The 24,870-nt window shown below is 52.8% G+C and overlaps 1 protein-coding gene across 2 annotated transcripts in view; it reads right to left on the bottom strand.

Moving 5' to 3' along the window:
* Positions 1 to 24,870, bottom strand: part of Trpv4 (transient receptor potential cation channel subfamily V member 4) — a 37,005-nt gene continuing 12,135 nt past the window's right edge. The window contains exons 2-16 of one of the 2 annotated variants that reach the window (XM_038345888.1): positions 22,689 to 23,104; positions 18,878 to 19,050; positions 13,587 to 13,739; positions 12,567 to 12,707; positions 11,579 to 11,877; positions 9,319 to 9,498; positions 8,910 to 9,068; positions 8,575 to 8,667; positions 8,045 to 8,118; positions 6,865 to 7,030; positions 6,594 to 6,660; positions 4,914 to 5,230; positions 2,936 to 3,063; positions 1,139 to 1,260; positions 1 to 656 (exon numbers count right to left, since the gene is read on the bottom strand). In XM_038345888.1, the coding sequence (XP_038201816.1) occupies positions 499 to 656; positions 1,139 to 1,260; positions 2,936 to 3,063; positions 4,914 to 5,230; positions 6,594 to 6,660; positions 6,865 to 7,030; positions 8,045 to 8,118; positions 8,575 to 8,667; positions 8,910 to 9,068; positions 9,319 to 9,498; positions 11,579 to 11,877; positions 12,567 to 12,707; positions 13,587 to 13,739; positions 18,878 to 19,050; positions 22,689 to 23,074 (2,616 nt within the window). In that variant the 5' untranslated portion in view covers positions 23,075 to 23,104 and the 3' untranslated portion in view covers positions 1 to 498. Of the gene's footprint in view, positions 657 to 1,138; positions 1,340 to 2,935; positions 3,064 to 4,913; positions 5,231 to 6,593; positions 6,661 to 6,864; positions 7,031 to 8,044; positions 8,119 to 8,574; positions 8,668 to 8,909; positions 9,069 to 9,318; positions 9,499 to 11,578; positions 11,878 to 12,566; positions 12,708 to 13,586; positions 13,740 to 18,877; positions 19,051 to 22,688; positions 23,105 to 24,870 lie in introns of both variants that reach the window. The other variant, XR_005287181.1, reaches the window with a different exon arrangement.

The following is a 24,870-nucleotide window of genomic DNA, read 5'->3' as shown; positions in this document are numbered from 1 at the left end:
TCCACCATGAATAAACAAACATTTATTGAGCACCAACGGCCCTGATCTCTACAAAGTACAGAAGGCCCACCCTAGCCAGGGCTAGCAGGTCAGGGCTCGGCTGCAGTGTCCCTGTGTGAGCTTCAGCCCCGGCATGGGTCTGGCTGTGGGTGGCGTCCTGCCATGCCATTTTCCTGAGGAGAGCAATAAATAAGGCACAAGAGGGCCAGGGTGGGGGGGCTTAGCCCTGAAAGTAGAAGGGCTCTGAGGGGCTTAGATGACTCCATGGGAGTGAACAGGTAGCCAGGAGTCCCATCCCCCATATGGGGAGGGGCAGAGCTGAGGGCAGAAGCCTTGGTGGAGATCAGAGGGTCCTGGGGCCTCTCAGAGTGTCCATAGGCCCTCACCTCTGGGGTCACAAGTAGGTGTGGGAAGATACAGGACAAATGCAGAAATGCAGGAGGACAGTAGACAGGAGCGAGGCCAAGGCTGGGCTGTGCCCTGGCCCGGGAACAGCCCCTAGAGTGGAGCATCCTCTGTCCTCCACTTGGGGGTATAACCCTGCTGGTGGCCATCACAGTTGGGGTTCCCGAGGTTGTCCAGGGGTACCACCACCTCGTCTGGGCTAGTGTTCTTGTTCAGCTCCACCACGCGGGGCACCACTGAGGACCAGCGATCTAGACAGAGAATACAGAGAGCGAAAGGGTTGATGGACAGCTTGTGCAAGCGTTAAGCACCACTGAGACTGGACACTCTGCAGTAAGGAGGGTATTATCGTGCATTTTACAGAGGTGAAAATGGATTCAGAGTGGTCAAGATACCTACCCAGGAGCACACAGCAATACATGGAAGAACAAAGATTGAAGACTGGGTCAGAATGCCTTGGGGCATACCCTCTGCACCAGTGTATCTTGCCTTTAAGGCTTAATTTAAAAAAAAAAACAAAAAATACAAACTTCCCCACTATGAGGCTGTCTAGGATCTCCTGTCACCCTGAAACCACACCATCTGGCATCATGGAACAGAGAGGGCTTGGGGGTGGAATTGCAAAGGCAAGATCCAATGCAGCAGGGGACCCACTGGTGGCCCCTCCCACCGACAGAACTGCTCAGGAGAATGTGGGGCAGGAACAGCCCAGCCCCCCCCAAGCCACACTCACCCCTGCGGAGGCGCCCCACGGTGTGCGAGAAGCCGTAGTACTGGTAGACCTCGCTCTTGCCTGGGTCCTCGTTAATGATGCCCAGGTTCTGGTTCCAGTGAGACCAGTTCACCTCGTCCACCCTGGCAGAGAGAAGCAGTTTGGGGGGAGCCTGCTGTTGCGCGAATAATAAAAACCCAGAGACAGATATTGGGGTTTAACCTGAAGATCAGAAAAGCAAAGCAGTCAAACCACTAGAGAGCTCTTACCTCTACGAAATCTTCAGGCTGAAAAGAGAGCGAGTTCCTGTATAATCCCACTTTATATTCCTCTCTAGTGCTGGGATTAAAGGTGTGCGCCGCCACTGCATGGCCCGAATGGCTGACTGCAGAGGCTAGCTTTGCACTCTGATCTTCAGGCAAGCTTTATTTGTTAGATCATAAACAAAATATCACCATAGCCTGCAATACTGTTTCCTGTCCCCGACCCCGTGTCACCTCCCTGATCTAGCACTTCCCAGCATGCCCCCCTCCAGTCCCTTTCTAGCCCATAGCTCTGTCGCCTGTATCCGCAGGGCTGGGCAGCTGTCACCAATTTCCCAGACTCCTCAGCACTCACGCTCCCTATTTCCCCCTCCCTGCTCCTGTGGCCTTTCATCACTACGGTTTGCTTGTCCTAGAAATTTCTAGAAATATAAACGGAACCCTAGGCCTCATGGTCTTTTACATCTGGCTGCTTCCATTTAGGAAGTGGTTCTCAACCTGTGGGTCGTGACCTCTTTGGGGCGTCACAAAATCAAATATCCACGTTATGATTCATAACAGTAGCAAAATTACAGTTATGAAGTAGCAAGGAAAATAGTTTTATGGTTGGGTCAGCGCGACATGAGGGTCGTAGCGTCAGGAAGGCTGGGAACCACTGATTAGCACTGCCTTTAAGGTTCATCCATGCTGTGGCATGGATTAGAACTTCAGTCTTTTTGACGGCCAAATAATATTCCTTTGTATGGCTATACCATACTCTCTCTATTCATTCCTTGACACAGTTTCCTCCTTTGATTAGGACATCAGTAAAGTCTGGTGATAGTCTCTTGAAACAAACTGGCCCAGGGTAAGTTGTGTTTTTCGAAGTTATTTCTTGTTATTTTTCCCACAGCCTCTATTTGTGGAGTAATGGCTCCATATGAGACCCAGCAAGGGAGATGCATTTGCAGTTACTTTTAACTGACGAGGCGTGTGACGTGGGGTTTCTCTTCCGAAGATTACAAAACCCGTCAGAGCTCCGGTTCTAGACCTCTGGAGGGGGCGCTGTTACACCCCATCCCACAGATGAACAAACTGACGGGGCCTCCCTCCCGGGAGCGTGCAAGCCTCTGTGCTACTTTACCTTCTAACCGAGTAAAGGCATCAGAAATATGGGTCACTCTACAGATGAGTTGGGGGTCCTAAGCCCCCAAGCTGATGCTCCCTCAGCCTCCCCATTTCAGACACAACACAACCTCATCCACAGGCAGCAGACAGAGCATAATGCACCTGGATGAGCCCCTTCTATTTCCGCCAGCACCCCCCCAGGGGGGCGCCATGGAGTCTCTGGGCATACGAACATCCCAACATGTACAGGATGCCAGCTGGAAGTTCTAGGTGCCCAAGGAGGCGGTGCCCCACTGTGCCCACCTCACAGTCGAATGAACTTAGGCTGAGAGAACAAGACCCCCCTGAAGGACTGAATTCTAGAACCTCAGAGCCTCAGGGTGCAATTGGTTGGAAACCCAGAAGCACATGGGACCGGCTCCTCTGGGGCCATCTCTCCCAGCCTCACCTGAAGCACCATCTGCGGTCTGGAGTGCCGTCTGAGCTCTTGCCTACAGTCACCATCTCTCCGGAGCGGAATGCCTTTCTCAGGAACACGGGGAAGGAACGCTCAATATCCAGGATCGTGGTGGCCCACTGCCGAAGGAAGGACACGGGTGCGTGGGTAAACTTCCCCAGCAGGTGCCTGGTTCACAGCAACCATGAGCCAAATAAACTCCTTTTTTCTTTAGGACAGGCCTCATGTAGCCCAAGCTAGCCTCAAACTCCCTGTGTAGCTAAGGCTGGCCACTGTGCATGATTTTTAAACAACGGTTCTTTGTTGTTGTTATTATTGTTGTTGAGGCAGGATTTCTCTGTGTGGCCCTGGCTGTCCCGGAACTCACTCTGTAGACCAGGCTGGCCTCTGACTCAGAGATCTGCCTACCTCTGCCTGCTGGGATTCGCTTAAAGGCATGTGCCACCATCGCCCAGCTGAAACAAAGTTCTTCTGAATGGCTGAGGTAGGTGGGCAGAGCGTCAGCCTCAGACGCCTCCTACCTAGAACACCTCCATAAACCCATTTTCCCTGTGGGAGAACAGAGCAAATAGCCCAGGGCAGAGCGGCCCGGACTATGCCCATGTCACAGCAGCAGTGGCTACTCTCTGAGGTCTGGGGAGTAGCAGGGGCCTCTCCTGTAGGTGCGGTATCTCCTGCTCACCCAGGACTGCCAGGCAGGGAGGAGGGCTGCCATGCCTGGGCCCCAGACCTTCACAGAAGGGACAGGAGCTGAGGTTTAAGGGGGTGGGGGAGGGCTGCTTCACTTTTACATGAAAATAAGGTGGTCTAGGGAGACCTGGGCTCAGAGAAGCGGCCACACAGAAAAGCTAGGAGCAGAGACATACGGAGTCTCTCACACTTAGACCTGAAGGGTGACCGGGTTGAGGGTGACCTTAATAGTCACTGTGATTTTCCAGGTTTGTGGATGCGCATGGCCCAAGTCCCTGATTTCTAGAATCCCAAAGAACCCCACCAGGGAACAGCTCTCCAGCTGCAGGCTTTTCCATCCCTGAGCAGAGGGGCCAGGATTTTCATGTGAGCAGAGAAAAGCCCCCAGGAGAATGCTGAGTCCTCCACAAGGGGGCGCCATGACCACTTGGTTCATGTGGATGGGGTGCGGGCACAAGTGTGCCAAGGCATGACCGCATGTCATGTCAAAGGACCTATGGTGCTGCATTGGCTCCCATCTTGTTTGAGACAGGTTCTCTTGTCTGCTGCTTGCATCCCAGGCTAGCTAGCCTGCCTCCAGGGATTTTCCCACCCCAGCCTCCCATCTTGCGATGGAAGCACAGGATTATAGTGCTCCCATATCCAGCTTTACAAAATGGGTTGGGGATCTGACTTCAGGTCCTTTAGTTTTTTTTTTGTACGGCAAACACTTTACCCTGAGCTATCTTTTGAATCAAGGCTTGGCACAGGCTCAGCACAAACCTGTTAAAATGCCCCTGCTGTCTGTTGTGGCTTCAATGTATCCCTCAGGAATTCCTATGTTGATGGGGTTTGACTCATTGCAGTCAACATTTAAGATCAGATGTAGCCTAGGTAGAGCTCCCATGGGGCAGTACCGGAAGAGACTCAAGCTGTGAGACCAGCCCTCCACCACAGCAGGATGATGCTCTTGGCAGATACAGCACCATACTTGAACTTCCCAGCCTCCAAAACTATGAGCCAAATGAACCTTTAGTCTTTATAAGTGGCTCTGCTCCAGGAATTTATATTCCTGACTGAAAATGGACTGAAAATGGAGGGGACTCTCTGAGCATGCCCTGTGGCTGGCAGAAGTCGTGACATCATGCTGAATGAAGCCAGCTGGGTCCCTTGAGCTGGACCACAGTTGCAATGGAGAGAACTAAACAGAGGGGAAAAACAAAGCAATTCTAAGACACGGGCAGTGGCCCTACCTGCCTGTGCATGTATGGGAGGTGAGGAACGTCTGTGCCCATCTCACCTGCAGCTTCCAGATGTGCTTGCTCTCCTTGGACACCTGGCCCACCGTCTCGCCCATGAGGGCGATCAGCATGTTTAGCAGAAGCACGAAGGTGAGGATGATGTACGTGACGAGCAGGAGGATGAAGACCACGGGGTACTTGGCGCTGCTCAGCATCTCCAGGTCGCCCATGCCGATGGTGAGTTTGAAGAGGTCCAGCAGGAAGGCACTGAAGGTCTCGCTGTCGCGGCACGCGGGGTATGTGGGCACCGTGCAGTTGCTCTGGTCCTCGTCACACACCTTCATGTTGGTGCACGGATTCAGGAGGGTGACCAGAGCTGTGGGAGGGACACGCAGGAATGAGAGGGGATCCCCACCGGAGAGATGGGGGGGGGCAAGCACTAGCATCAGGTCAGCCAGTAGGAAGCCAAGTCAGCAAACACATGTGGAGCCTTGGGGGCACCTCTCTCACCCCCAAACTCCGAGGAGTTAGGGGTTTTCAGAATGGAGTCTGGAGCTACCCACCCTCCCTCATTTTCTCTCGGGGCACATTTGGCAACTTCTGGAGACAGGATCATCCGTAGTTACAAGAGATGGGAGGGTGGCTATGCTGGCATTGAGTGGTGGAGTCAGGGATGCAGCTACATCCTACAGCACCTAGGACGGGGTGGCCCAACACCATCTGTCCCTAGAAGCCCTGTGTAGCCTGTCACTTGCAAATTTGAAAGCATTCCTAGGGACAGACTCCACACAGGCCGCTCTTTCCCCTCCACGCCACCCAGAAGTGAAGCCCAAGGCTGATCACACCTGTCTCATTGTTCCAGGGGCTCTACTCTGTAATGGTCCTTACGCCTGCACATATCCCAAGTTGTTTTTGGTGCCATCTTTACCTGCTAAGCCCAGATGGAGCTCTGGGGGTTTAACAGCAACCAGCTATGCTACCCTTAAGCCAGCCAGGGCAGGGAAGCTGCGGCCCTACATTCAGCAGGCCGCAGGAAGCCACACTGCCTTTATCTCAAGCGTGTGGCCAACACTCTGCAACTCACAGACCAAAGCAATCAAACTATGTAGCCGGATGCTCAAACAGTGTGTGTGAAGGGTTCTGAGACCTGATCTAGGCACAACAGAAAAACCACTCTGTGATCCATTAGCCATGTCTGCTTTGGGCACAAACACGAGTAGCATGAGAATGTGTGCTGTTTGTGCCATATATGGCCTATGACCTAGTCTACCCTAACCTGACCTCTCAGTTTCAGCTCTAGTTTGCTCACAGAGGTAGCCACTTCCGCAGTTACTGGCTTTAAAAAAGGTTTCATTACACTCATTTATTTGGGTGTGCCTATGTGGGGGGCAGGGCATCCACATGCCATGGCACACGTGGGGGTGAGAGGACGACGGCCGGAATTCAAGTGCTTCCTTCCACTCTGTGGGTCCATGGATCAAACTCAGGTCGTCGGGCATGACAGCCCTTTTGCCCACTCGCCGGCCCTGCATTTTGTAGTTTTTGAACACATGTAGTTTATGTGGCTTCTCTGGCCTGAGACTGCTCATCTGTACCGGGATGATGAAGGCTTTTGCTGATAGGGGAGAATGCAGCTTGGCTGACCTTGGCCACACACAGGGATCTCAAGCAGGGACACCTCTTGCCCTCAACTATGATGGTTTCCCTTATAGGCCTAATCCCCTCACCCCCACACTCACCTGAAGCATAGCCGATCATGAAGAGCAGGTAGACCAGCAGGAACCGGAAGAGATCTTTGAAGAGGATCTAACCAGGGAGGGGTGGGATGTTGTAAAAGAAAGGGCACACACGGGGTTCTCGACCCTCCACTCCCCTGTGCCACCTCTTTCTACAAACCCCACTCTGTCCCGGCCTAGGCTGGAGCAGGCCCACTGTCCCCAAGTGCCCTGTCCTCAGGTCTATGGGCCACAGAACAGGCACGCTGTGACTGCAGAGGATCCCTGCCCAAACCTTCTGGATCATGATGCTGTAGGTGCCTGTCAGCTTCAGCCCTCGGGTGAAGTAGAGGGCATTCATCCAGCCCAGAGTCAGAGCAAAGACCATCACAGCCAGGTAGGCCTCGATCCCAGCCAGGTAGAGGGCTGCAGAGAGGACCACCAACACGGAGTAGATGAAGCTACAGGGTGGTGAGGTGGGGAGAGGCAGAAACAGGGAGGGGACAATGAGACTGAGGAGGGGACTCACTCTCAAGCCCTTCGGGGCACTGAGAAGTCCCAATGGCTTCAAGACCCCAACAGAGTACAGGGGTACCTATCATCTTGGCATTCAGTTAACCATACAGCTTGATTTTTCTTCCCTGAGACAGGGTCTTTCTATTATGTAGCCCTGGCTGTCCTGGAACTCACTCTGTAGACCAGGCTGGCCTAGAACTCCCTGAGATCTGCCTGCCTCTGCCTCCTGAGTGCTGTAATTAAAGGCATAAAACGCCACCATATGGCTTGATACATTGGCTCTGAGGTCCTACAGGACCCCAAAGGCATGCCTTTGGAATTGTTAACAAAGACTCAGAGGTCTGAAGCGATGGCTCAGGGGTTAAGAGCACATACTGTTCTTACAGAGGACCTGAGTTTCATTGACAGCCCCTAGATCAGGCAGCTCATACTGCCTTTAACTCCAGCTCCAGGTGATCTGGTGCCCCTCTGACTCCTGTCTGTGTATGTGTGCATATGTGCACACACATGCACACGTGTGTCCATGTGTGCACACATGAAATAATTTAAAAAATGATTTTAAAAAGAAGAAAGATTGATTGATTGATCCCAAGTTCTGTGGAGATTTCATGGCTAAATGTTATTGTTTTCTAATTCTAAAGGAAATGGAAAAGATGTAGCACACATACAGTGATCTTCATACGTTATGACGTGGGCAGACATCACTAATCAATTGCAATACTTCTCCCTACTAAACAGAGACAGTATTACAATTCTTAACACCAGCAGACACTAGCATTCAATTACTGGAATAAGAGGTCAAAATGCTTTCTCTCCATGGTATAGTAAAGCCCTGGTCTTGCCCAGCCTTTTGAATACAGCCATCTTGCTGGACAAATCACTCCTGATAGTGTCACTTCTCCCCACTGTGTGGATGAACATCCTCACCCAGAAGCTTCTGCCCTGGCAGCTCTACTCACTAGAGCAACTGGAAGGAGCCATCAACGAAGAGAGAATTCACTCCAGGGCATTTCTTCATGAACAAGTCTTTGATCTGGAAGAGAAGAAACAGCCAGTGACAGGAGTAGAGCCAGAAGGAATGAGGGGAGGAAGAGATAGCAGAGAAGGAGGCAGAGTGAAGGAAGGAGACCATGGGCTCAGCTGCTGAAGGAGGAAAGAGAGAAAAGAAAACCTAGGTTGGAGGAGGAGGGAAAGGAGGAGGGAGAAGTGGAGGGAAAGGAGGAGGGAGGAGGGAAAGGAGGATTTAGAGAAGAGGAGGGAGAGGAGGAGCAGGGAGAGGAGGAGAGAGAAGGGGAGGGAGAAGAGGAAGGAGAGGAGGAGGGAGAGGAGGAGGGAAAGGAGGAGGAAGGAGGGAAAGGAGGATTTAGAGAAGAGGAGGGAGGAGGAGGAGGGAAAGGAGGAGGGAGAGGAGGAGGGAGAAGAGGAGGGAAAGGAGGATTTAGAGAAGAGGAGGGAGAGGAGGAGGGAAAGGACTGGGCAGGCCACTCACACTGGTGAAGAAGAACAGGACTCCTGTGAAGAGCGTGATGATCTCACCAGCCAGCCTCAGGTAGTCCACGGTGGTGCGGTAAGGGTAGGGTGGCTGGGAGGGGGGTGCAGCAGGTCCTCATCTGCTCTCAACATCTGGCCCCATCCAGATGCTCCCCCACCCCAAACATCTGGGTCCTCAGCATCTTCCTCTCCCATCTCCCCCAGAGTCCCCTCCAGGCTCAGAGCCACCTCAGTGCCTGGACATCTTCCTCCCCACACAAGCCTTCCTCAGTCCCCTCCACTGAGGCTTGTCCTGGGCAGCTCCTGCCCGTCGGCCCCCGAGCAAGCACTCACTGTGCCTTCCAGTGGCTGGTAGTAGGCCGTGAGGGTGAAGATGACCATGGCACTCAGGTAGGAGACCACGTTGATGTAGAAGGACACGGCCCCGAACTTGCGCCACTTGTCCCTCAGCAGTTCGTTGATGGGCTCCACAGCCAGCATCTCGTGGCGGTTCTGTGAAAGGCAGAGGTGGCATGGCTGCCTTTCTAGGGTGGGGATTCAGGCAGGCTTTCCCCCATCCTCACCTCCCCTAAGCCATTCTCCAGCTACAGGAAGTCCGGTGGCCTCAGCACTCAAGGTTCTGCACAGTCTGCCTCAACTTACCCTTCCTTCATATTCTATAGCACCAGAGAATCAGACATTCCTTACAGAACGTCTATCCGGCACCCCTGATCCTGGCCTCCCTCCCAGCCCCGGCACCCACCTCGATCTTGCTGTTGTACACCAGGATCTCCAGCACGGACACCTCCTCCCCGCACGTATCCAGGGAGGACAGGTCGTAGAGTGAAGAATACACAGGCCCGTAGGCCCAGTCCTTGAACTTGCGAGACAGGTGACGCGTGTCTTCATCTGTCACCTCCCGCCGGATAATGTGCTGAAAAACCTACAGAGGGGACATTTGCTGTCAGACAGACAGATGACTGGTAGAGACATGTATGATAGATTGCCTGACATATATGATAGGTAATAGGTGATTGATACACAGAGACATAGATAGACAGATTCATGATAGATAATAGGGAGATAGCTGATAGATAGATGATAGAGTGATAATAAATAGTAGACAGACATTTGATAGAGACATAGATGATAGCTAAACATATAGAAGACAGATGACTGGTATATACAGACAGATGTTAAACATGATAGACAATGATTGATAGATTGACAGGTGACAGATGATTGATAGATTAACAGGTGGTAGATGACTGATAGATTGACAGGTGGTAGATGATTGATAGATTGACAGGTGGTAGATGATTGATAGATTGACAGGTGATAGATGATTGATAGATTGACAGGTGGTAGATGATCGATAGATTGACAGGTGGTAGATGATTGATAGATTGACAGGTGGTAGATGATCGATAGACTGACAGGTGGTAGATGATCGATAGATTGACAGGTGATAGATGATTGATAGATTGACAGGTGATAGATGATCAATAGACTGACAGGTGATAGATGATCGATAGATTGACAGGTGGTAGATGATTGATAGAGACATAGATGACTGTGGTGGTTTGGAAAAAAATGGCTCCCAAAGGCAGTGTCACTACCAGGAGGTGTGGCCTTGTTGAAGGAAGTGTCACTGTGGGGGCGGGCTTTGAAGACTCATACATGCTCAAGCCATGCCCAGTGATATAGATCACTTCCTGTTGCCTGCAAGTCAAGATGTAGGACACTCGGTTACTTCTTCAGCACCGTGTCTGCCTGCACGCCACCATGTCACACAGTGAGGACAAGGAACAAAACCTCTGAAAATGTAAGCCACCTAACTCAAGGCTTTCCTTTTCAAAAGTTGCCGTGGTCATGGTGTCTCTTCACAGCAATACAAACTCTAACTGAGACAATGGTAGAGAGATGACTGATAAATCATCATGGATAGACATACAGAGAGATAAATGGCTGATGTATTGAGACATAGGTAATAGATGATAGAGACAAATGGTTGATATATATATATATATATATATATATATATATATATGATAGGCAGATGATCAATAGAGACATAGTTAACAGATGACCGATGACAGATAAGCAAGTAGATAGACAGACAGACAGACAGACAGACAGACAGGCAGGCAGACAGATTTCAATGCCGGGGTAGAACCCCGTGCCTTACATGTGCTAGGCAAGACTTCTACCACTGAGTTATTTTCCCAACCGTCCTTTTTATTTTGAGACCCAGCCTCCCTAAGTTACCCAAGTTGTCCTTGAACTTGTTCTGTACCAAGGCTGGTCTTGAACTTCTGATTCTTCTGCCACAGCCTCCCAAGTCACTGGCGTTACAGGCTGCCCCGTGGTTAGTCCTATCCGGCTTTCTGAGCACTTGCCACCCCCAGTTCTTCACTAAAAGCTGCATGTGCTTCACCTCTTTGAACGGTCATAGCAACACTCCAGCAGAAAAGGAAACCGAGGCACACAGAGGCCCCGGGAAGCACTGAAAACCACAGCTTGGTTCCTAACTGCAAGCTACTCTGGCCTGGCTCTCAATCAGGGCAATGGCGCCTCCCAAGGGACAGTCCAGCAGTGTCCACAGACACGTCTGACTGTCACAGTGCATGGCAGGGGGGTGCTAGTACCATCAGCGGATCAACACCAGGATGACCCACAACACACAAGAGGGCACAGGCCAACCTCACACACAGCATCCATAGTGCCGAGGCTAGGACTCTCTCTCCAGGGTGCTGTGAGAGAGAGGGCCCAGCTGAAGGAAGGCAGAGGCTGGGACTCAGTTTACAACAGTGACTTTCCTGCCTGACAGGGCTGGGGCAAGGAGCAACCAGTGGGGATGACTTAGTGGGTCTAGATAAAGCTGAGGAGCCTGACTGGATGTTAGGAGCCATATCAAGTTCTGGAGGCGCCTTGCCTACTTCCTGGAGTGGGCCTGCAGAGATGGGTATGGGGGTCATGAATGCCAGTAGTAGCTCGGGGGGGGGGGGGGGGGGCTCACTCACTCCGATCTTGCCCGTCTTGGCAGCCATCATGAGGGGCGAAAGGCCGTCGTTGTTGAGCACGGTCTCCAGGTTGCTGTCAGGGAAGAGGCGGGAACACTTGAGAAGTAACAGGTCGTACATCTTGGTGACAAACTTGGTGTTCTCGCGGGTGTTGTCGGCGATGGCCACCAACGCGTGCAGCACCGTGTTGCCGCGCGAGTCCTGCCGCCTCATGTCTGCTTTCTTGTGTGGGTTCTCCGTTAAGTAGTTGACGATGTGTGGCTGGTTGGTGCAGGCTGCCAGGGACAAGGGCAGCTCCCCTGGGGCCAAGGAAACTGAGGGTCAATACAGGGGACCAAGGTAGGGCTTTGCCTGCCACACTAGGGATGGGGACAGATGCCACCACCCGCTCCACACAACTGTGTGGGCCTGGGGCTTCTCATGGTGGCTGCAGGAAAGTTGGGGGTTGGCTATCTGGGGACATGGCCCATGCAATCTGGAAGCTGTGTGGGTCTGGACTCCTGGTGGCAGGATTTTTGTGGAATTTTGGCTCTGAGTCCCATGTCATGTATGGCGTTAGCAGGGTGATGTTCAGAGTATTTCATTGGTTTAATTGTGGCAATATGGTGGCATTCTGGACTGTGAGACCCCACTCATCGCATGGTGTTAGTTAGACCAAAAGATGCTTGCATATTAGGGTGCTGGTACTGACAGCCCGCCACAGTCCTCAGCATTCAATGATCTGAAGCTATGGACGGGAAAACTGGGTTTCATGCAGTTAGTCACGTGCCCAGGGGGAAGCAAGGTGAGGATTTGAACCTAGGTCCTGTCTGAACACTCTGCAGAGTTCCCACTCTGAGGCATGGTCTCACTGAGCAGGATCCTGAGGGATGTACACCACAGGGCGGGCCAGGACCTGTGAGAGCCCAGCTCTGAGTGTGTGGAGAATCACCAGAGCTGCAGACGCCAACCTGTCCCCGGTCTCCCACCCTCAGTCACCACTGCTCACCAAAGTAGAAGTAGCCACCCTCATCCTTGGGCTGGAAGAAGCGCCCTCGGGCCTGGGCATGCACATCGGCTCCCTGGGCCACCAGCAGCTCCACATAGTGTTTGCAGCGCCGTTCAATAGCGATATGCAGGGAAGTCTGACCTGGGGAGAAAGGTAGCCAGGCTCTGGCATGGCAGGGATCCAGCCATGCCTGCTGAGGGCTACAGAGTGGACTACCAGGTGTGGAAACTGGGCTAGGGACCTCAAGGCCAAGCCTTGGCCAGCAATCACGGAAAGGCTGTCGTGGGATTTGGGGTGCATGACGGCCAGCAGTGCCTGCTGTATGCTAAAGCAGACTTTTAGGATCACAGGAAAAATGATTTGTGGGCTCCAGGGGCAAAAACTCAGAGACACAAACTCTAATCCTGGAGAGCACGATGCCCTCTGCGCCTCAGAATTTTGACTGCTTGCTGTAAAATGCACGGTCTTTGTGGGTTCTATCAGACTAGCAGGAGTATAAGCTTCTCAAGGGCCAGTGATGGGGTACACCACCAGGGAAAGATGCCCATGGCATAGTGGGGGAAGAAGGGAATGCTCATCCAGCCACTGGGTTAGCCAAATCAACCCTGGAGGTCAGAGCAGGGATAGGTTATCCGGCCCGCTTACCCCGACCCCATGAACTTCACAGACTTTGCTGACATTTTGCAATCTTAGTAAAACATCAGCTTTTGTTCCTAGGCTCTCAGAATTGGGGAGCAGGGAATTTATGCGCATGACACCTTTGCCTCCTAAAACCTCTGGCTCAACATGGCACACTGTGGAGCCTCCGGTGGCCTGAGTGTCCAACCCCATAGCCTCTAGGGCTCAGTTTCCTAGATAATGGGCATCAGTTAGCAATGGGGTACTGCATCCCGAAGACTCAGACTCTCTCAATCTGAAATCCAGATAGCAAAGGGCAAGGGGCTGGCTGCTGCCCTTCACTCGTCATTCCCTTGTCCGTTCAGTGACGGCACGGGGCGGACACTGCCCAGGTGGACCCACCTCGGTAGTAGATGTCCCTGAAGGGTGAGTTGATGAACTCGCGCATGTTGCCCGTCCGCTCAGCGATGTCCAGCAACACTGGGATGGTGTCATTGCGGCCATTGCTCAGGTTCAGCAGCGCCTTGGGCAGGCAGGTCTTCCCAGTGGATGGCTCTGGGGGTGGGGGAGGGGGAGGAAAAGGCTCAGAGCCTGGCTGTGAATCTGGGGCAGGAGCAGGATCCGGGGCCTAGCTGTGCCATGCCTCTGAGACGCCTTCTGCTTGCCTGATGGGGACACAGTGCCGTCTCTCATGGCGCTCAGGGTGCCCATGAACTTACGGCAATAGATACACACTGACATACAGCAGGCCACAGCCTATAGACTGGCGTGGACTTAATCATGTTTGGGGAGATTTCTCTTTGACGCAGGGTCTCATTATGAAGCTCAGGCTGGTCTTGAATTCTCCATCTTCTTGCCTCAACTTCCAGAGTGCTGGATTACAGGTGTGTGCCACTGTACCCTGCACTTGAGGGAAATATTTAATTTTTTATTTTATGAATATGGGTGTGTTGCCTGCATGTATGTCTGTGCACCGTGTACATGCAGTACCCATGGATGGTCGATCAGAGCTCCTAAAACTGAAGTTACAGATGGTTGTGAGGCACCATGTGGGTGCTGGGAACCGAACCCAGGTCCTCTGCAGGAGCAGCGAGTGCTCTAACCACTGAGAAATCTCCCCAGTCCACAGAGGAAATGTTGGAAAGGGCTTTGAAAACAGAGAGCTAAAGACCAACCAGGTGGGGATACAGAGAGACTCTGCCTGTATAGGAGTGTGTGTGTGTGTATGTGTGTGTGTGTGTTAAAAAAAAGTCAGCCATCCATCTTTTTGTTGGTTTTTGTTGTTGTTTTGAGGCAGGGCCTCACTATATAGCTCAGGCTATCCTGGAACTCACTACATAGAACAGGCTGGCTTTGAAATGAGAGGACTGCCTGCTTCAGCCTCCTGATTGCTGGGATTAAAGGCGTGAGTCACCAGCTCCAACCATCCAGCTTCACCACAGGACCCAGCAGAGCCTCTCTCCATCCCCCTGTTCCCCTCCCCCTTCATTTCTAAGTATACATGTACTTCCACCTGCACGGTGACCAGAGGTCGGCACAGGGTGCTCCCACCTGCACAGTGGCCAGAGGTCGGCACTGGGTGCTCCCACCTGCACGGTGACCAGAGGTCGGCACTGGGTGCTCCCACCATCGCTCTCCACCTACTTCTGAGGCAGGGTCTCCACTGGACCATCAGGGAGGCTGGATCTGGAGAATCTGCCCCTTCCCCCCTCCCCAGAGCTGGGATCCCAGATACACCATCTTGCCCGGCTCTTTCCTAGGATTCTAGAGATCTGAACCCAGGCTCTTGTCTGCACAGCAGGTACTTACACTACCGAGTGTCTCCCCTTCAATCAGCTCTGAAAGCAGGACATACCAAACAGCACGAGCCCACCCGTGGGTTTCCTGTCCTGCAGAGCATTTACACTAGTGTCCAAGAGGGAAGGGAAGAGTCACAATGTTCCCAAAAGTGTGGACGGAATATGCAGAGGAAGTGACGTCTTAAGAGAGATGGAGTGTTGGGGGTCCCACAGATGGGGGTCCCACAGATGCAGTTAAGCATAAACGTTTTCCGTAACTGTCCAACATCTTTGGGGGTCTGAGTCTGCCAGGTGCCTGTCACCTCCCCCTGCATCACCAACACCCTATTCCAAGTTTCTGTCCCTCACTGTGATGTGTTTGGCTGTAGGAACTAGCATCTTTCTCCAGACAATCATAAAAAGCAAATCCCCCCCTCCACCCTACCACCAAATCAGGCCTGGAAAATGGATTCAAGGTGCGACAGCATGGGATGAGGGCCAGCTCTGCAGGCTGGCACCTCAGAGTGGAAGTCTTGGCTTCCCCTCTAGTTTGATGGCAATAAAAGGAACACCAATGAATCAGCCAACATTGTGATTAGCAGGACCCCGGGTAGCAATGAGCCCTCCGTACATAACTTATGCTGCACTTGGTCTCCTATGGGAAAGAGTGTAGGGCCACCTCCCCAGCTGGAGGATGAGCTGGAAGCCTGGGAAACTTCCAGCCCGACCCCAGGACTGAGCTACCTGACAGCCTTTCTCTCCAGCTGCTCTCTCCTGTCACCTGGGCAGCTGACCACGAATAACACCAGCTAGCTGTTTGTCAAATGCATCAGTGATTACAGCTTCCCACGGGCATCCAGTAGGGGCTGCCCTGAATGCTGGCCAAAGCCCTGGGGGCTGTGCAGATGTACCCCCCCCCCATCTCTGGCCTAAGGGTAGTGTCGATCCCCTGTTTTATCAGCATCACCAGGCAACCACCAGCTCTCCATGGCAACCCAGGTCCCGCCCCAGCCCTAGAGTCCCAGTCTCTGAGAATGCATCCAGTCGAGATCCTCAGCACCTCCCTTCTCCCCCACACCTGCCCCACTGTGTCTATTTTACCTATTTTTTCTCACACCCTTTGAGTGTCATCTCTGCTTCCATCACCAGAACCAGGCACTGCCTCTCACAAGCCCAAGATACTCCCTTGGTGTGACCAGCCTCTGAGGTCCTCCTTCACCTACTTGTCACCCCAGAGATCCTGGTGAGCCACCGGGTCTTTGTATTGACCATCACTTCACTGCCCCCTACTCTGAAATGCTCCTCCCTCCCTTTACACAGCTGGTGCAACTCATTCAGACTTCGTTCAGGGGTTCACCTCCTCCAGGAAACCCTCCTGAGTTTCCCCTCGCTAGCTCTAATATTCCAGTACAGCCTCCTGTAGAGACATTTTTACGGTTTTAACCGGGTACTTATTTCTGTGGCTGTCCCACCTGGAAGCCCGAGAGCCACCTGAGACCAGGGCTGTTATCTGCCTTGCTCCTCGATTCCTCATTTCAGCCCCACTCTACCCCTAGCCCTCACCTCTCTACCTCCGTCTTCATCGCTGCCGGATGGCATCTTGCTGAATCAGTAAGAACCCACTAAAGGAACCACCCAGGCACCTCAAGTAATCCCCAATCACAGCTGGCACAAGGGCAATGGGAACTAGGTCCTGGGACTGGGCTTCTACATACTTCTCCTGTGGTTATGGAGAATCCAAGTCTAAGCCCTGCTAGAGAAGCAATTCCTCAGATGACCACCAGGTGGACGCTCTGACTATGGCGCATGCTGGAGCCAGGAACCTTAAATTGCCCACTGACAAACAGGAGATTGTGAAACTACCCAAATTGGGGGCAGGGCGTGGGGACAGAGATGCCACTCTGAAAATCGAATGAGCTCATCAGCTTCCAGCCAGAAAAACACGCAGAGGAGGAGCCAGGTTTTGTGACGCCTGAAGCTTGAACAATCTGGGGGCGCTGCTGTGGACCATGAACGATGAATACAAAAGCCAGTACCAAAACCCTAGACAGAGTTTGTCCTTAAGAGAGCCCGAAAGCTCTGCTGGTGTCCCCTGTCCTCAACACTACAACCTCAGGCCAGGCCAAGTCCCCACCCAAATCCACACTGATACTGTCTAGAGGTTTCAATCTGGGCTAAGAGTCCCCCATCTCAGTCCCAAGCCCAGAGGAAATCACAAGCTTGGAGGACCAGCTCCTTGGAACTCTGTCCTACCCAAAGCCCTGGACAGTGGCCTTGCACCAGATCTGTTCATAGAACATTCCCTTTGCCTGACGTGTGGGGTGCACAGGAGAGGGATATGTGGCCGATAGGTGCCACCAACATACTCCATGGCCTCTCACAACTCCAAGCCGGCACCTACCACAGGATCGGGCATCACTGTAGAACCCAGTAGTTCGCAATGGACAGACACAAAGATCTGAAGGGAACTGTGACCTTGTAAAAATCAGGTCCAGGGGCTGGAGAGATGCCATAGCAGTTAAGAGCATTGGCAACTCTTCCAGAGGTCCTGAGTTCAATTTCCAGCAACCACATTGTGACTCAGCTCTATAATGGGATCTGATGCCCTCTTCTGGCCTGCAGGTGTACATGCAGATAGCACACCATATACATAAATACATGTTTTAAAAAGATTAAAAGAAGAGCTGGAGAGATGGCTCAGAGGTTAAGAGCATTGCCTGCTCTTCCGGAGGTCCTGAGTTCAATTCCCAGCAACCACATGGTGGCTCACAACCATCTGTAGTGGGGTATGGTGCCCTCTTCTGGCCTGCATACATACACACATATTCAGACTATTGTATACATAATAAATAAATATTTTAAAAAAAAAAGATTAAAAGAAGAAACCTGTCTTAGAAAATATAATAAAATAAATAATTTATTTAAAAATCAGATTGCTGTGGGCTCAAGACTAACCTGATCTATACAGTGAGTTCCAGGACAGTCGGAGCTGTTACTCAGAGAAACCCTGTCTCAAAACCACCCCCCCCCAAAAAAAAATCAGGTTGATAAAAGTAAATTATAACAGTAAAAGAGAAAGAAAAAGAAAGAAAGAACAGCCTGAAGAACTCTGGGTAAAGTGACCCCCAGCCTTGGTCATCTTCTTTGGCACCGAGTTTACTCTGAAGTATCAGAAACAAAGGGGATCTCTGGTGACCACCTCTCCAAACTTTCCCAGACTTGAGTTCCAAGCCAACCAGGTCAGACTTGCTGAGACTGGGCACCGCTTTGGGGCAAGGACCACACTTCGCAATGACTCGTGGGGTCCTCTGGCCAGTCCTCTCTAGTGACCTTGTACCAGCACATGGTGGCATCTGGTCACGTGCCTGGTTACAGGTGAGGCCAGGGTAGCTGCAAAGACATGGGGTCCACAGGGATCTGAGGGTGAATAGGACAAACGGGCCCTGCAGAGGGAAAGTTGGGCTGGGGGGGGGGATAGCCCAGGGAGTCAGGTCAGGGAAGGGTCTTACAAGGGTGAGACAGATCTCTAGACATATAAGCAGGAACCCTAACCCACCACCCTGCTAACCTCCAACCCTTACCCCTGGGGACATGGGATCCTGGCTGCCTGTGTTTAGCACACTCAGCCATGCCATGGAGAAGCCACGGCACCATGGTTAGTGTAGAATTGTGTTAGAGTCTCCATGGTTAAACTCTGTAAACATTCTTCTACAGGAATGAATATTCATAGTGGTCAAGACCCAGAGAGGTTTGGTAATGTGGTAAAGGATGTACCCAGACTCTGCCCAATGATCTGCTGATGTTTGGGGTCCAAAGAGAGCTGCGAAAGGGGAAAGGCATTGCCCAAAGCCGAGCAGTTAACCCCTCTACCCCGCCCCCCGCCCCCGCAATGCTATGCCCACCAGGGCAGCTCACCCCGGAACTCCTCATCAGTTAGGCGCTTCTTGTGGGTCAGTAAGAAAGAAAGCAGTCCATCCAGGTCAGCAGTGGAGCCCCGGGACACAATGTCAAAGAGGATGGGCCGGTTGAAGACTTTGAGGATGGGGGGTGGTTGGGGTGCAGGAGCCTTGGGGCTCTGTGGCTGCTTCCTAGAAGAGGGAGAAAGAAGGACACCAGGAGTTTATCCTCTGCCTGCCCTGCCTCCTCCTTAAGGAGCCAGAGGCTGGGGGGAAGATGAAACCCAAGGGGAAGACCAAACTGAAGAACCATATAGAATTGCTTTACCTGGGAAAGGATAAACAGGCCTACCGTGTGTTGAGTGGAAAAACAGAAGGAAAATCACACAAGCCTGCTCATCCTGTTGCCCACTCATCTACCCACCCTCTCTCCCTCCATCCACCCACCCATCCATCCATCCACCCACCCGTCCATCCATCCACCCACCCACCCACCCACCCATCCACCCGCCCACCCACCCGCCCACCCACCCACCCACCCACCCATCCATCCATCCATCATCCATCCATCCATCCATCCATCCATCCACTCATCTAGCTTCCCATCTATCCTACCTCACCACTTGTCCACCATCCTCCCCTCCTCTCACATTCTCACTCGCATTTCCCTCCACCTACTCATCCATCCATCGGTCATTTATTGAATACTGAACACTGTGGGGGGTGGGGAGAGAGAGAAGAGAGAGGGCACAAAGGGAGAGAGAGATAAAAGGAGAGGGAGGGGGAGAGGGAAGGAGGAGGAGAGAGGGAGGGGGAGAGGGAGGGAGGGGGGAGAAAAAGGGAGGGAAGGAGGGAGGGAGGAAAAGAGGAGGATCTCATGTAGCTCAGGCTGGCTTTGTGAGAGAGACGCAGCCCAGCTTGATCTTGAATCTCCTGCCTTTGTCCTTGTGTGCTGGGACCACAGGCGTGTGCCACCATGCCTGGTTTCTGTAGAGCTGAGGATGGAAGCCAGGGCTGGGGATGGAAGCATGCAAGGCTGCACCTACTGCCTGGCCCTTGAGGAACACTGTCTACGGTAGATACAGACAGGAAGAAAGCAGGGGAGGAACAAAGTAAAAGAGAAGGAGCGCATCTCCTCCCTCCCTCCCTCATGTCATCACCTCAGGGGCTTAGTCCAGCACCCATGACACAGTAAACACGCAATCCATGTTAGCTACAGCCACCCTCGTTCCTGAGGGCCGTGTGTCTGTCGTCTGTATGTTCATAGGAGAGGGCTGAGCTACAGAGGCAGGCAGAAGGATGATAAGACCCAGAGAGGGCTAAGGAAAATGAAGACACTCATTTAGTCATTTGGCAAACATTAAATGGGCAATGGTTGTGCGCTAAGTTCTAGGAGAGAAAGGGCTAGCCTGGACACTATGAGGGCAGAGATCCTTGCTCTGCTGTGTTCCCATCCAGCCCAGCCCTGAACAGATGGGATGCAATAGAGAGAATGTGAGTAAGAAGACGGGGGGGGGGGGGGGGATGGAAGCAGAGGGCCAGGAAGGGAGAAGAGAAAGGCAGGGAGCAGTCACCTGGGGCTAGAAGAGGCAGGCCTGGGCCAGGCAGTCTCTCTCTCCTTCAATTCTCTGCTCAGGGCCCAAAGGAGCCATGGGAAAGGGGGTGCTAGTCATGGACTTGGGACCTTATGAAGTGCAGCCTTGTTCACAGAGCCAGGACCGGGGCATCCTCCTAGCCGTGTGGGTATACTGTCTAGATGCCACCTTTCTGTTCTAGAAGTCTTCTAGAACCACCTCTCCTGTCCCCGGTCCCTGCCCAACCTTAGCACCTCCCATCTAGAATCATGTATTTTCAAGTTTCTTCACCCGCCATTGCCCCACCCACCCTGAAGTTGACTGTGCTTCTGAGTTAGGGGCTGGATCTGGTCTGACTCACTGAAGGAGCTGGGGATCAGCCAATTCCACTTCTGGGCAGTTGTGGTGCTCAAGAAACACCAGAGAGTCCACAGATACTAAGAGCCAGCTCTCGGCTGCGCAAGGATGGAGAAGGCGAGCTGGCTCCATTCTGCATGGCAGCCAGTCTTTCGTCAGCAAGGGCTAGAGGACCCCAGCTCCAGGCCTCTCTAGACTTCAGAGGGGCATTCAAGGACACACACAGAGGCCCTGAGGGGTTTCCTGGAAGGAAAAGGGCTGATGTCCAAGTCTGGGGTCAAGCCTGGGGAAGTGCCTGCTAAGAGCCTAAAGGTCAGGGACAGAGGGCTTGCACACCAGCTGGGGATGGGTGATGGGCGGATGGGAATGAATGGGAAGGTGGATGTGTGAATGAGTGGAAAATGGAGCTGGGTGAGCAAACTGGTGGTTTGCAAAGAGGAAGAAGGAGGAAGGGAGAAGAAGCAGGCAGCCATCAAACCTTTAGTGAACGAGTGTGGAGTGGTGCCACACACCTGTAACCCTGAGTCAAGAAGCCGAGACAAGAGAACCGTGAGAAAGGCCAGTCGGAGCTGCACACAGTGTCGTGTCTCAAAAAAGAAAAAAAAAGATAAATGTAATGAAGCCAGGCAGTAGTAGCACACGCCTTTAACCCAGCACTCGGGAGGCAGAGACAGGTGAATCTCTGTGAGTTTGAGGCCAGCCTCAAACAGAGCGAGTTCCAGGACAGGCTCCAAACCTACACAGATAAACCCTGTCTCGAAAAAAAAAAAAAAAAAAAAAAACCTAAAAACCAACCAAACAAACAAAAGAAATGTAATGAATGAATGATTTCTGAAGTGGCAGCTGGATGGCTGGAGGTCCTAGAGACATTTTGAAGCGAATGGCGGATGGACAGGAAACTGGGTGTGCATGTGGACAGATAGATTGATGACGAGAGATATATGCATCTGAGTGAGTGGATTATAGGTGCACAGACTGGACAAGCAGGGACGGGCATTTGGATGACGGTGAAGCAGAAATGGCTGCATGGGTGGACAGACCTCCTGCCAATCCATACGTGGGTAACAATGAACAAGTGCACTATTGGGTGTGGTGGTGGACAGACAAGTGGACAGATGGGTTGGTGGACGAAAAGGCTAATGAAATATAGGGTATGGTGGCCACGGCTTTAATCCCAGCACTCGGGAGGCAGAGGCAGGAGGATCTCTGAGAGTTCAAAGGCAGCTTGGTCTACAGAGTGTGTTCCAGGACAGCCAGTGTTACATTAAAAAGAGAGAGAGAGAGATGTGAAGTGACAGACAGGCATAGGTAGTTATATAAGGGAGTAGATAAATGTATGTATATACGGATAGGTGGACAGATGGAGAGATGGTGGATAGGTAGAAGGATGGGTAGATGAGGAATGGGTGGATTGGTGAAGTGGGTAATGGAGAGGAGGTAGAAAGACAGATGTGCCAGTGTACGGTTGGAGGATGAATGAACAGAGGAACAGAGAGATGGGCAAACAGATGCATGGGGAATGATGGAGGAAGGGGTAAGTGGGTGGGTGAGTGGATGGACAGACAGACGGGGGGTGGATGGGTGGGTGGGTGGGTGGATGGATGGATGGGTGGGTGGGTAGATGGATGGATAGGTGGATGGGTGGGTGGGTGGGTGGATGGGTGGATGGATGGATGGATGGATGGATGGACAGACTGGTGGGTGGTTGGGTGATGGGGTGGCTGGCTGGATGGACGGACGACAGTGGGTGGATGGACGGATGGGTGAGTGGGTGGGTAGGTGGATGAGTGGGTGGGTGGATGCATGCATGCATGGGTAGGTGGACCGATGGGTGGGTGGGTGGGTGGGTGATGGATTCAGTACAGGGGGACTCCCCACCAGGCAGCCAGGAGTACTCACTCTATGGCCTTCCTCCTCCACCGCTTGTTGTCACTGGGGTGGTGACGGTAAGTGCCGTAGTCGAACAAGGAGTCCATGGGTGCTTTCTTGGGCCCGGGTACCACCGAGGACTCGTACAGGGTGGACTCCAGCAGGTCAATGGGGTTGGGAACCCCCTTGCGGAAAGCACCTTGGAACTTCATTCGCAGGTTCGGACGCCCGTCACCCGGGCCAGCAGGGCGGCTAGCATCAGTCGGTGAGAGCGAAGAGGAGCCTTCCTCCCCCTCAAACAGATTGGCCAGGGAGGAGAGGGGGAAGGCCTCCCCACCAGAGGTGCCACTCTCATCTCCAGGGGGCTCAGTCACCTCCCCAGGTGCCACACGGGGGCTGTCACCAGGATCCGCCATGCTGGTCCCAGGTCTGTTTCACTGTTCAGCCTGTGGGGGGGAGGGGGGAGATAAAAGGGGGTCAGGCAAAGCCCAGCCAATAGTGGAGGTCCAGGAAGCCCCCTCCCACGTGGGCAAACAGCACTGCTGCCAGTAACTTCAAAGCCACCGTTGTAATGACAGGGGCTGAGGTGGCCACTCCCAGATGTGGTCAGCGGCCAGCCCCAGGCAGGAGCCATTACAGGGGCCTCTTTGAGAATCTAGAGACATGCATTGGCCTCCAGCTCAGTTATCCTAGACACTAGCTGGATAAGAAGGGCTAAGAGTCACTTCAAAGCCTGGATTCTGACCCCTTTGGCCCGTGCGACACTAAGTCAATCAACATTTATTTCACAGCCTCAGCTTCCTCATCTGTGAGCTGGGGGACACAAGCTTCACAGGGAAGCAGAGAAGACATGGGACAGTGCCCTGTGTGTCTAGAAGCACCGCCTTGGTCAGTAGGTGCTCTGAGGAGCCATGTGGACCTACTGCACAGGGTAGTGGTCCCTGCAGCCTCTCCAGCATCATTGTGACCCCTCCTATGGGTCTGTATTTGGAGGCTCCCAGATTTAAATTGATGTTGGGGCTAAGTATTGCTCCTCCCCTCAGCCTGACGGGCTCCTGCCTACCTGTGTACCCAACTGTCCCCTCCTCTGAGAAGTCTGCCCTATCCCTTAGACGTGTGCGCGCGCTCTCTCTCTCTCTCTCTCTCTCTCTCTCTCTCTCTCTCTCTCTCTCCTTTTCTTTCCTAGATTAACTGCCAGGTCATGACACCCAGGCAGGGAAGAGACCCATCCTGCGTCTCCACAGGATGAAAGACCAGAGACAAAGGTGTCCTTTGTACCCATTTCTCAAATGAAGAAAGTGAGGCTTCCACGGGGCAGACACACGGCTTGTGAAGACAAGACTTTCCAATTCTCAGGCCCAATGTGAGCTCGCTTAGAGCCAGCAGGGCAGGGCTCCCTACAGCTAGGACCTGGGTATCCTAGAATCTTTCTCTTGCCAGTTGAGTACAGGAGTTTGTGTGTGTGTCCTTAGACCCCACACTAAGAAGGGCAGCAAACTGATGCCCATCGTGTTTGCTTTGCAATTGCCAGGAGAGGTTTGCCCAGGTGGGAACATGGCAAGGGGCCTCCTGTGTGGGCAAAGCCGGGCACGTAGAGGGGAGGAATGTCTGGCAGGGGCTGGCGTCTCTCTTGACGCCAGCAGGAAGAAAGAAGCTGGACTTTGGATTCACTCAGGCTTGGTTCTAATGTCAGCTTTGCTTTTTTACCCAGAGTGTGCCCGTGGGCAGGTCACTGGAGGGCCAGAGCCTCTGTGTTCCCCTCTGGATAATGGGCACAATGGCAGCTTCTTCACACCTACAGCAGGAGGAATGAGGTCGAGTCTACTCGACTTTCTCTCTCTCTCTCTGGGCTTTGGTTTCTCACCTGTAAAACTAGGGTGACCATGCCTCCTCGTGGGGTCTCCCATGTATGCAAAGCATCACTCAGAGCTAGGCCTCTGAGGCCACAAGTCCTGCCATCTCCCTGTGATAGAGCCTTGTGACTTTGGTCTCTGCTCTGCAGGAACAGAGAGTAGGTGAGGGCACGGCGGGGGAGGGGTGTTAAGGGGACTGCTGCTTAAAGTCAGGTGAGAAGCAATGCCAGCCATGTGCCATCAACCATCAACATTACTGATCATTACACCCCTGGCTAGGGCAGCCCTGTGACCATGCCACCAAGTCTCATCTCTTCCTCTACAGAGCCCCAACCAGACAGCATCCAAGTTCCTGGGGA

Source organism: Arvicola amphibius, chromosome 10 (genome assembly GCF_903992535.2).
Source record: "Arvicola amphibius chromosome 10, mArvAmp1.2, whole genome shotgun sequence".
Lineage (NCBI taxonomy): Eukaryota > Metazoa > Chordata > Mammalia > Rodentia > Cricetidae > Arvicola > Arvicola amphibius.
The sequence above is the reverse complement of the archived record's forward strand: the minus strand, read 5'-3'. Positions and strand labels throughout refer to the sequence as shown.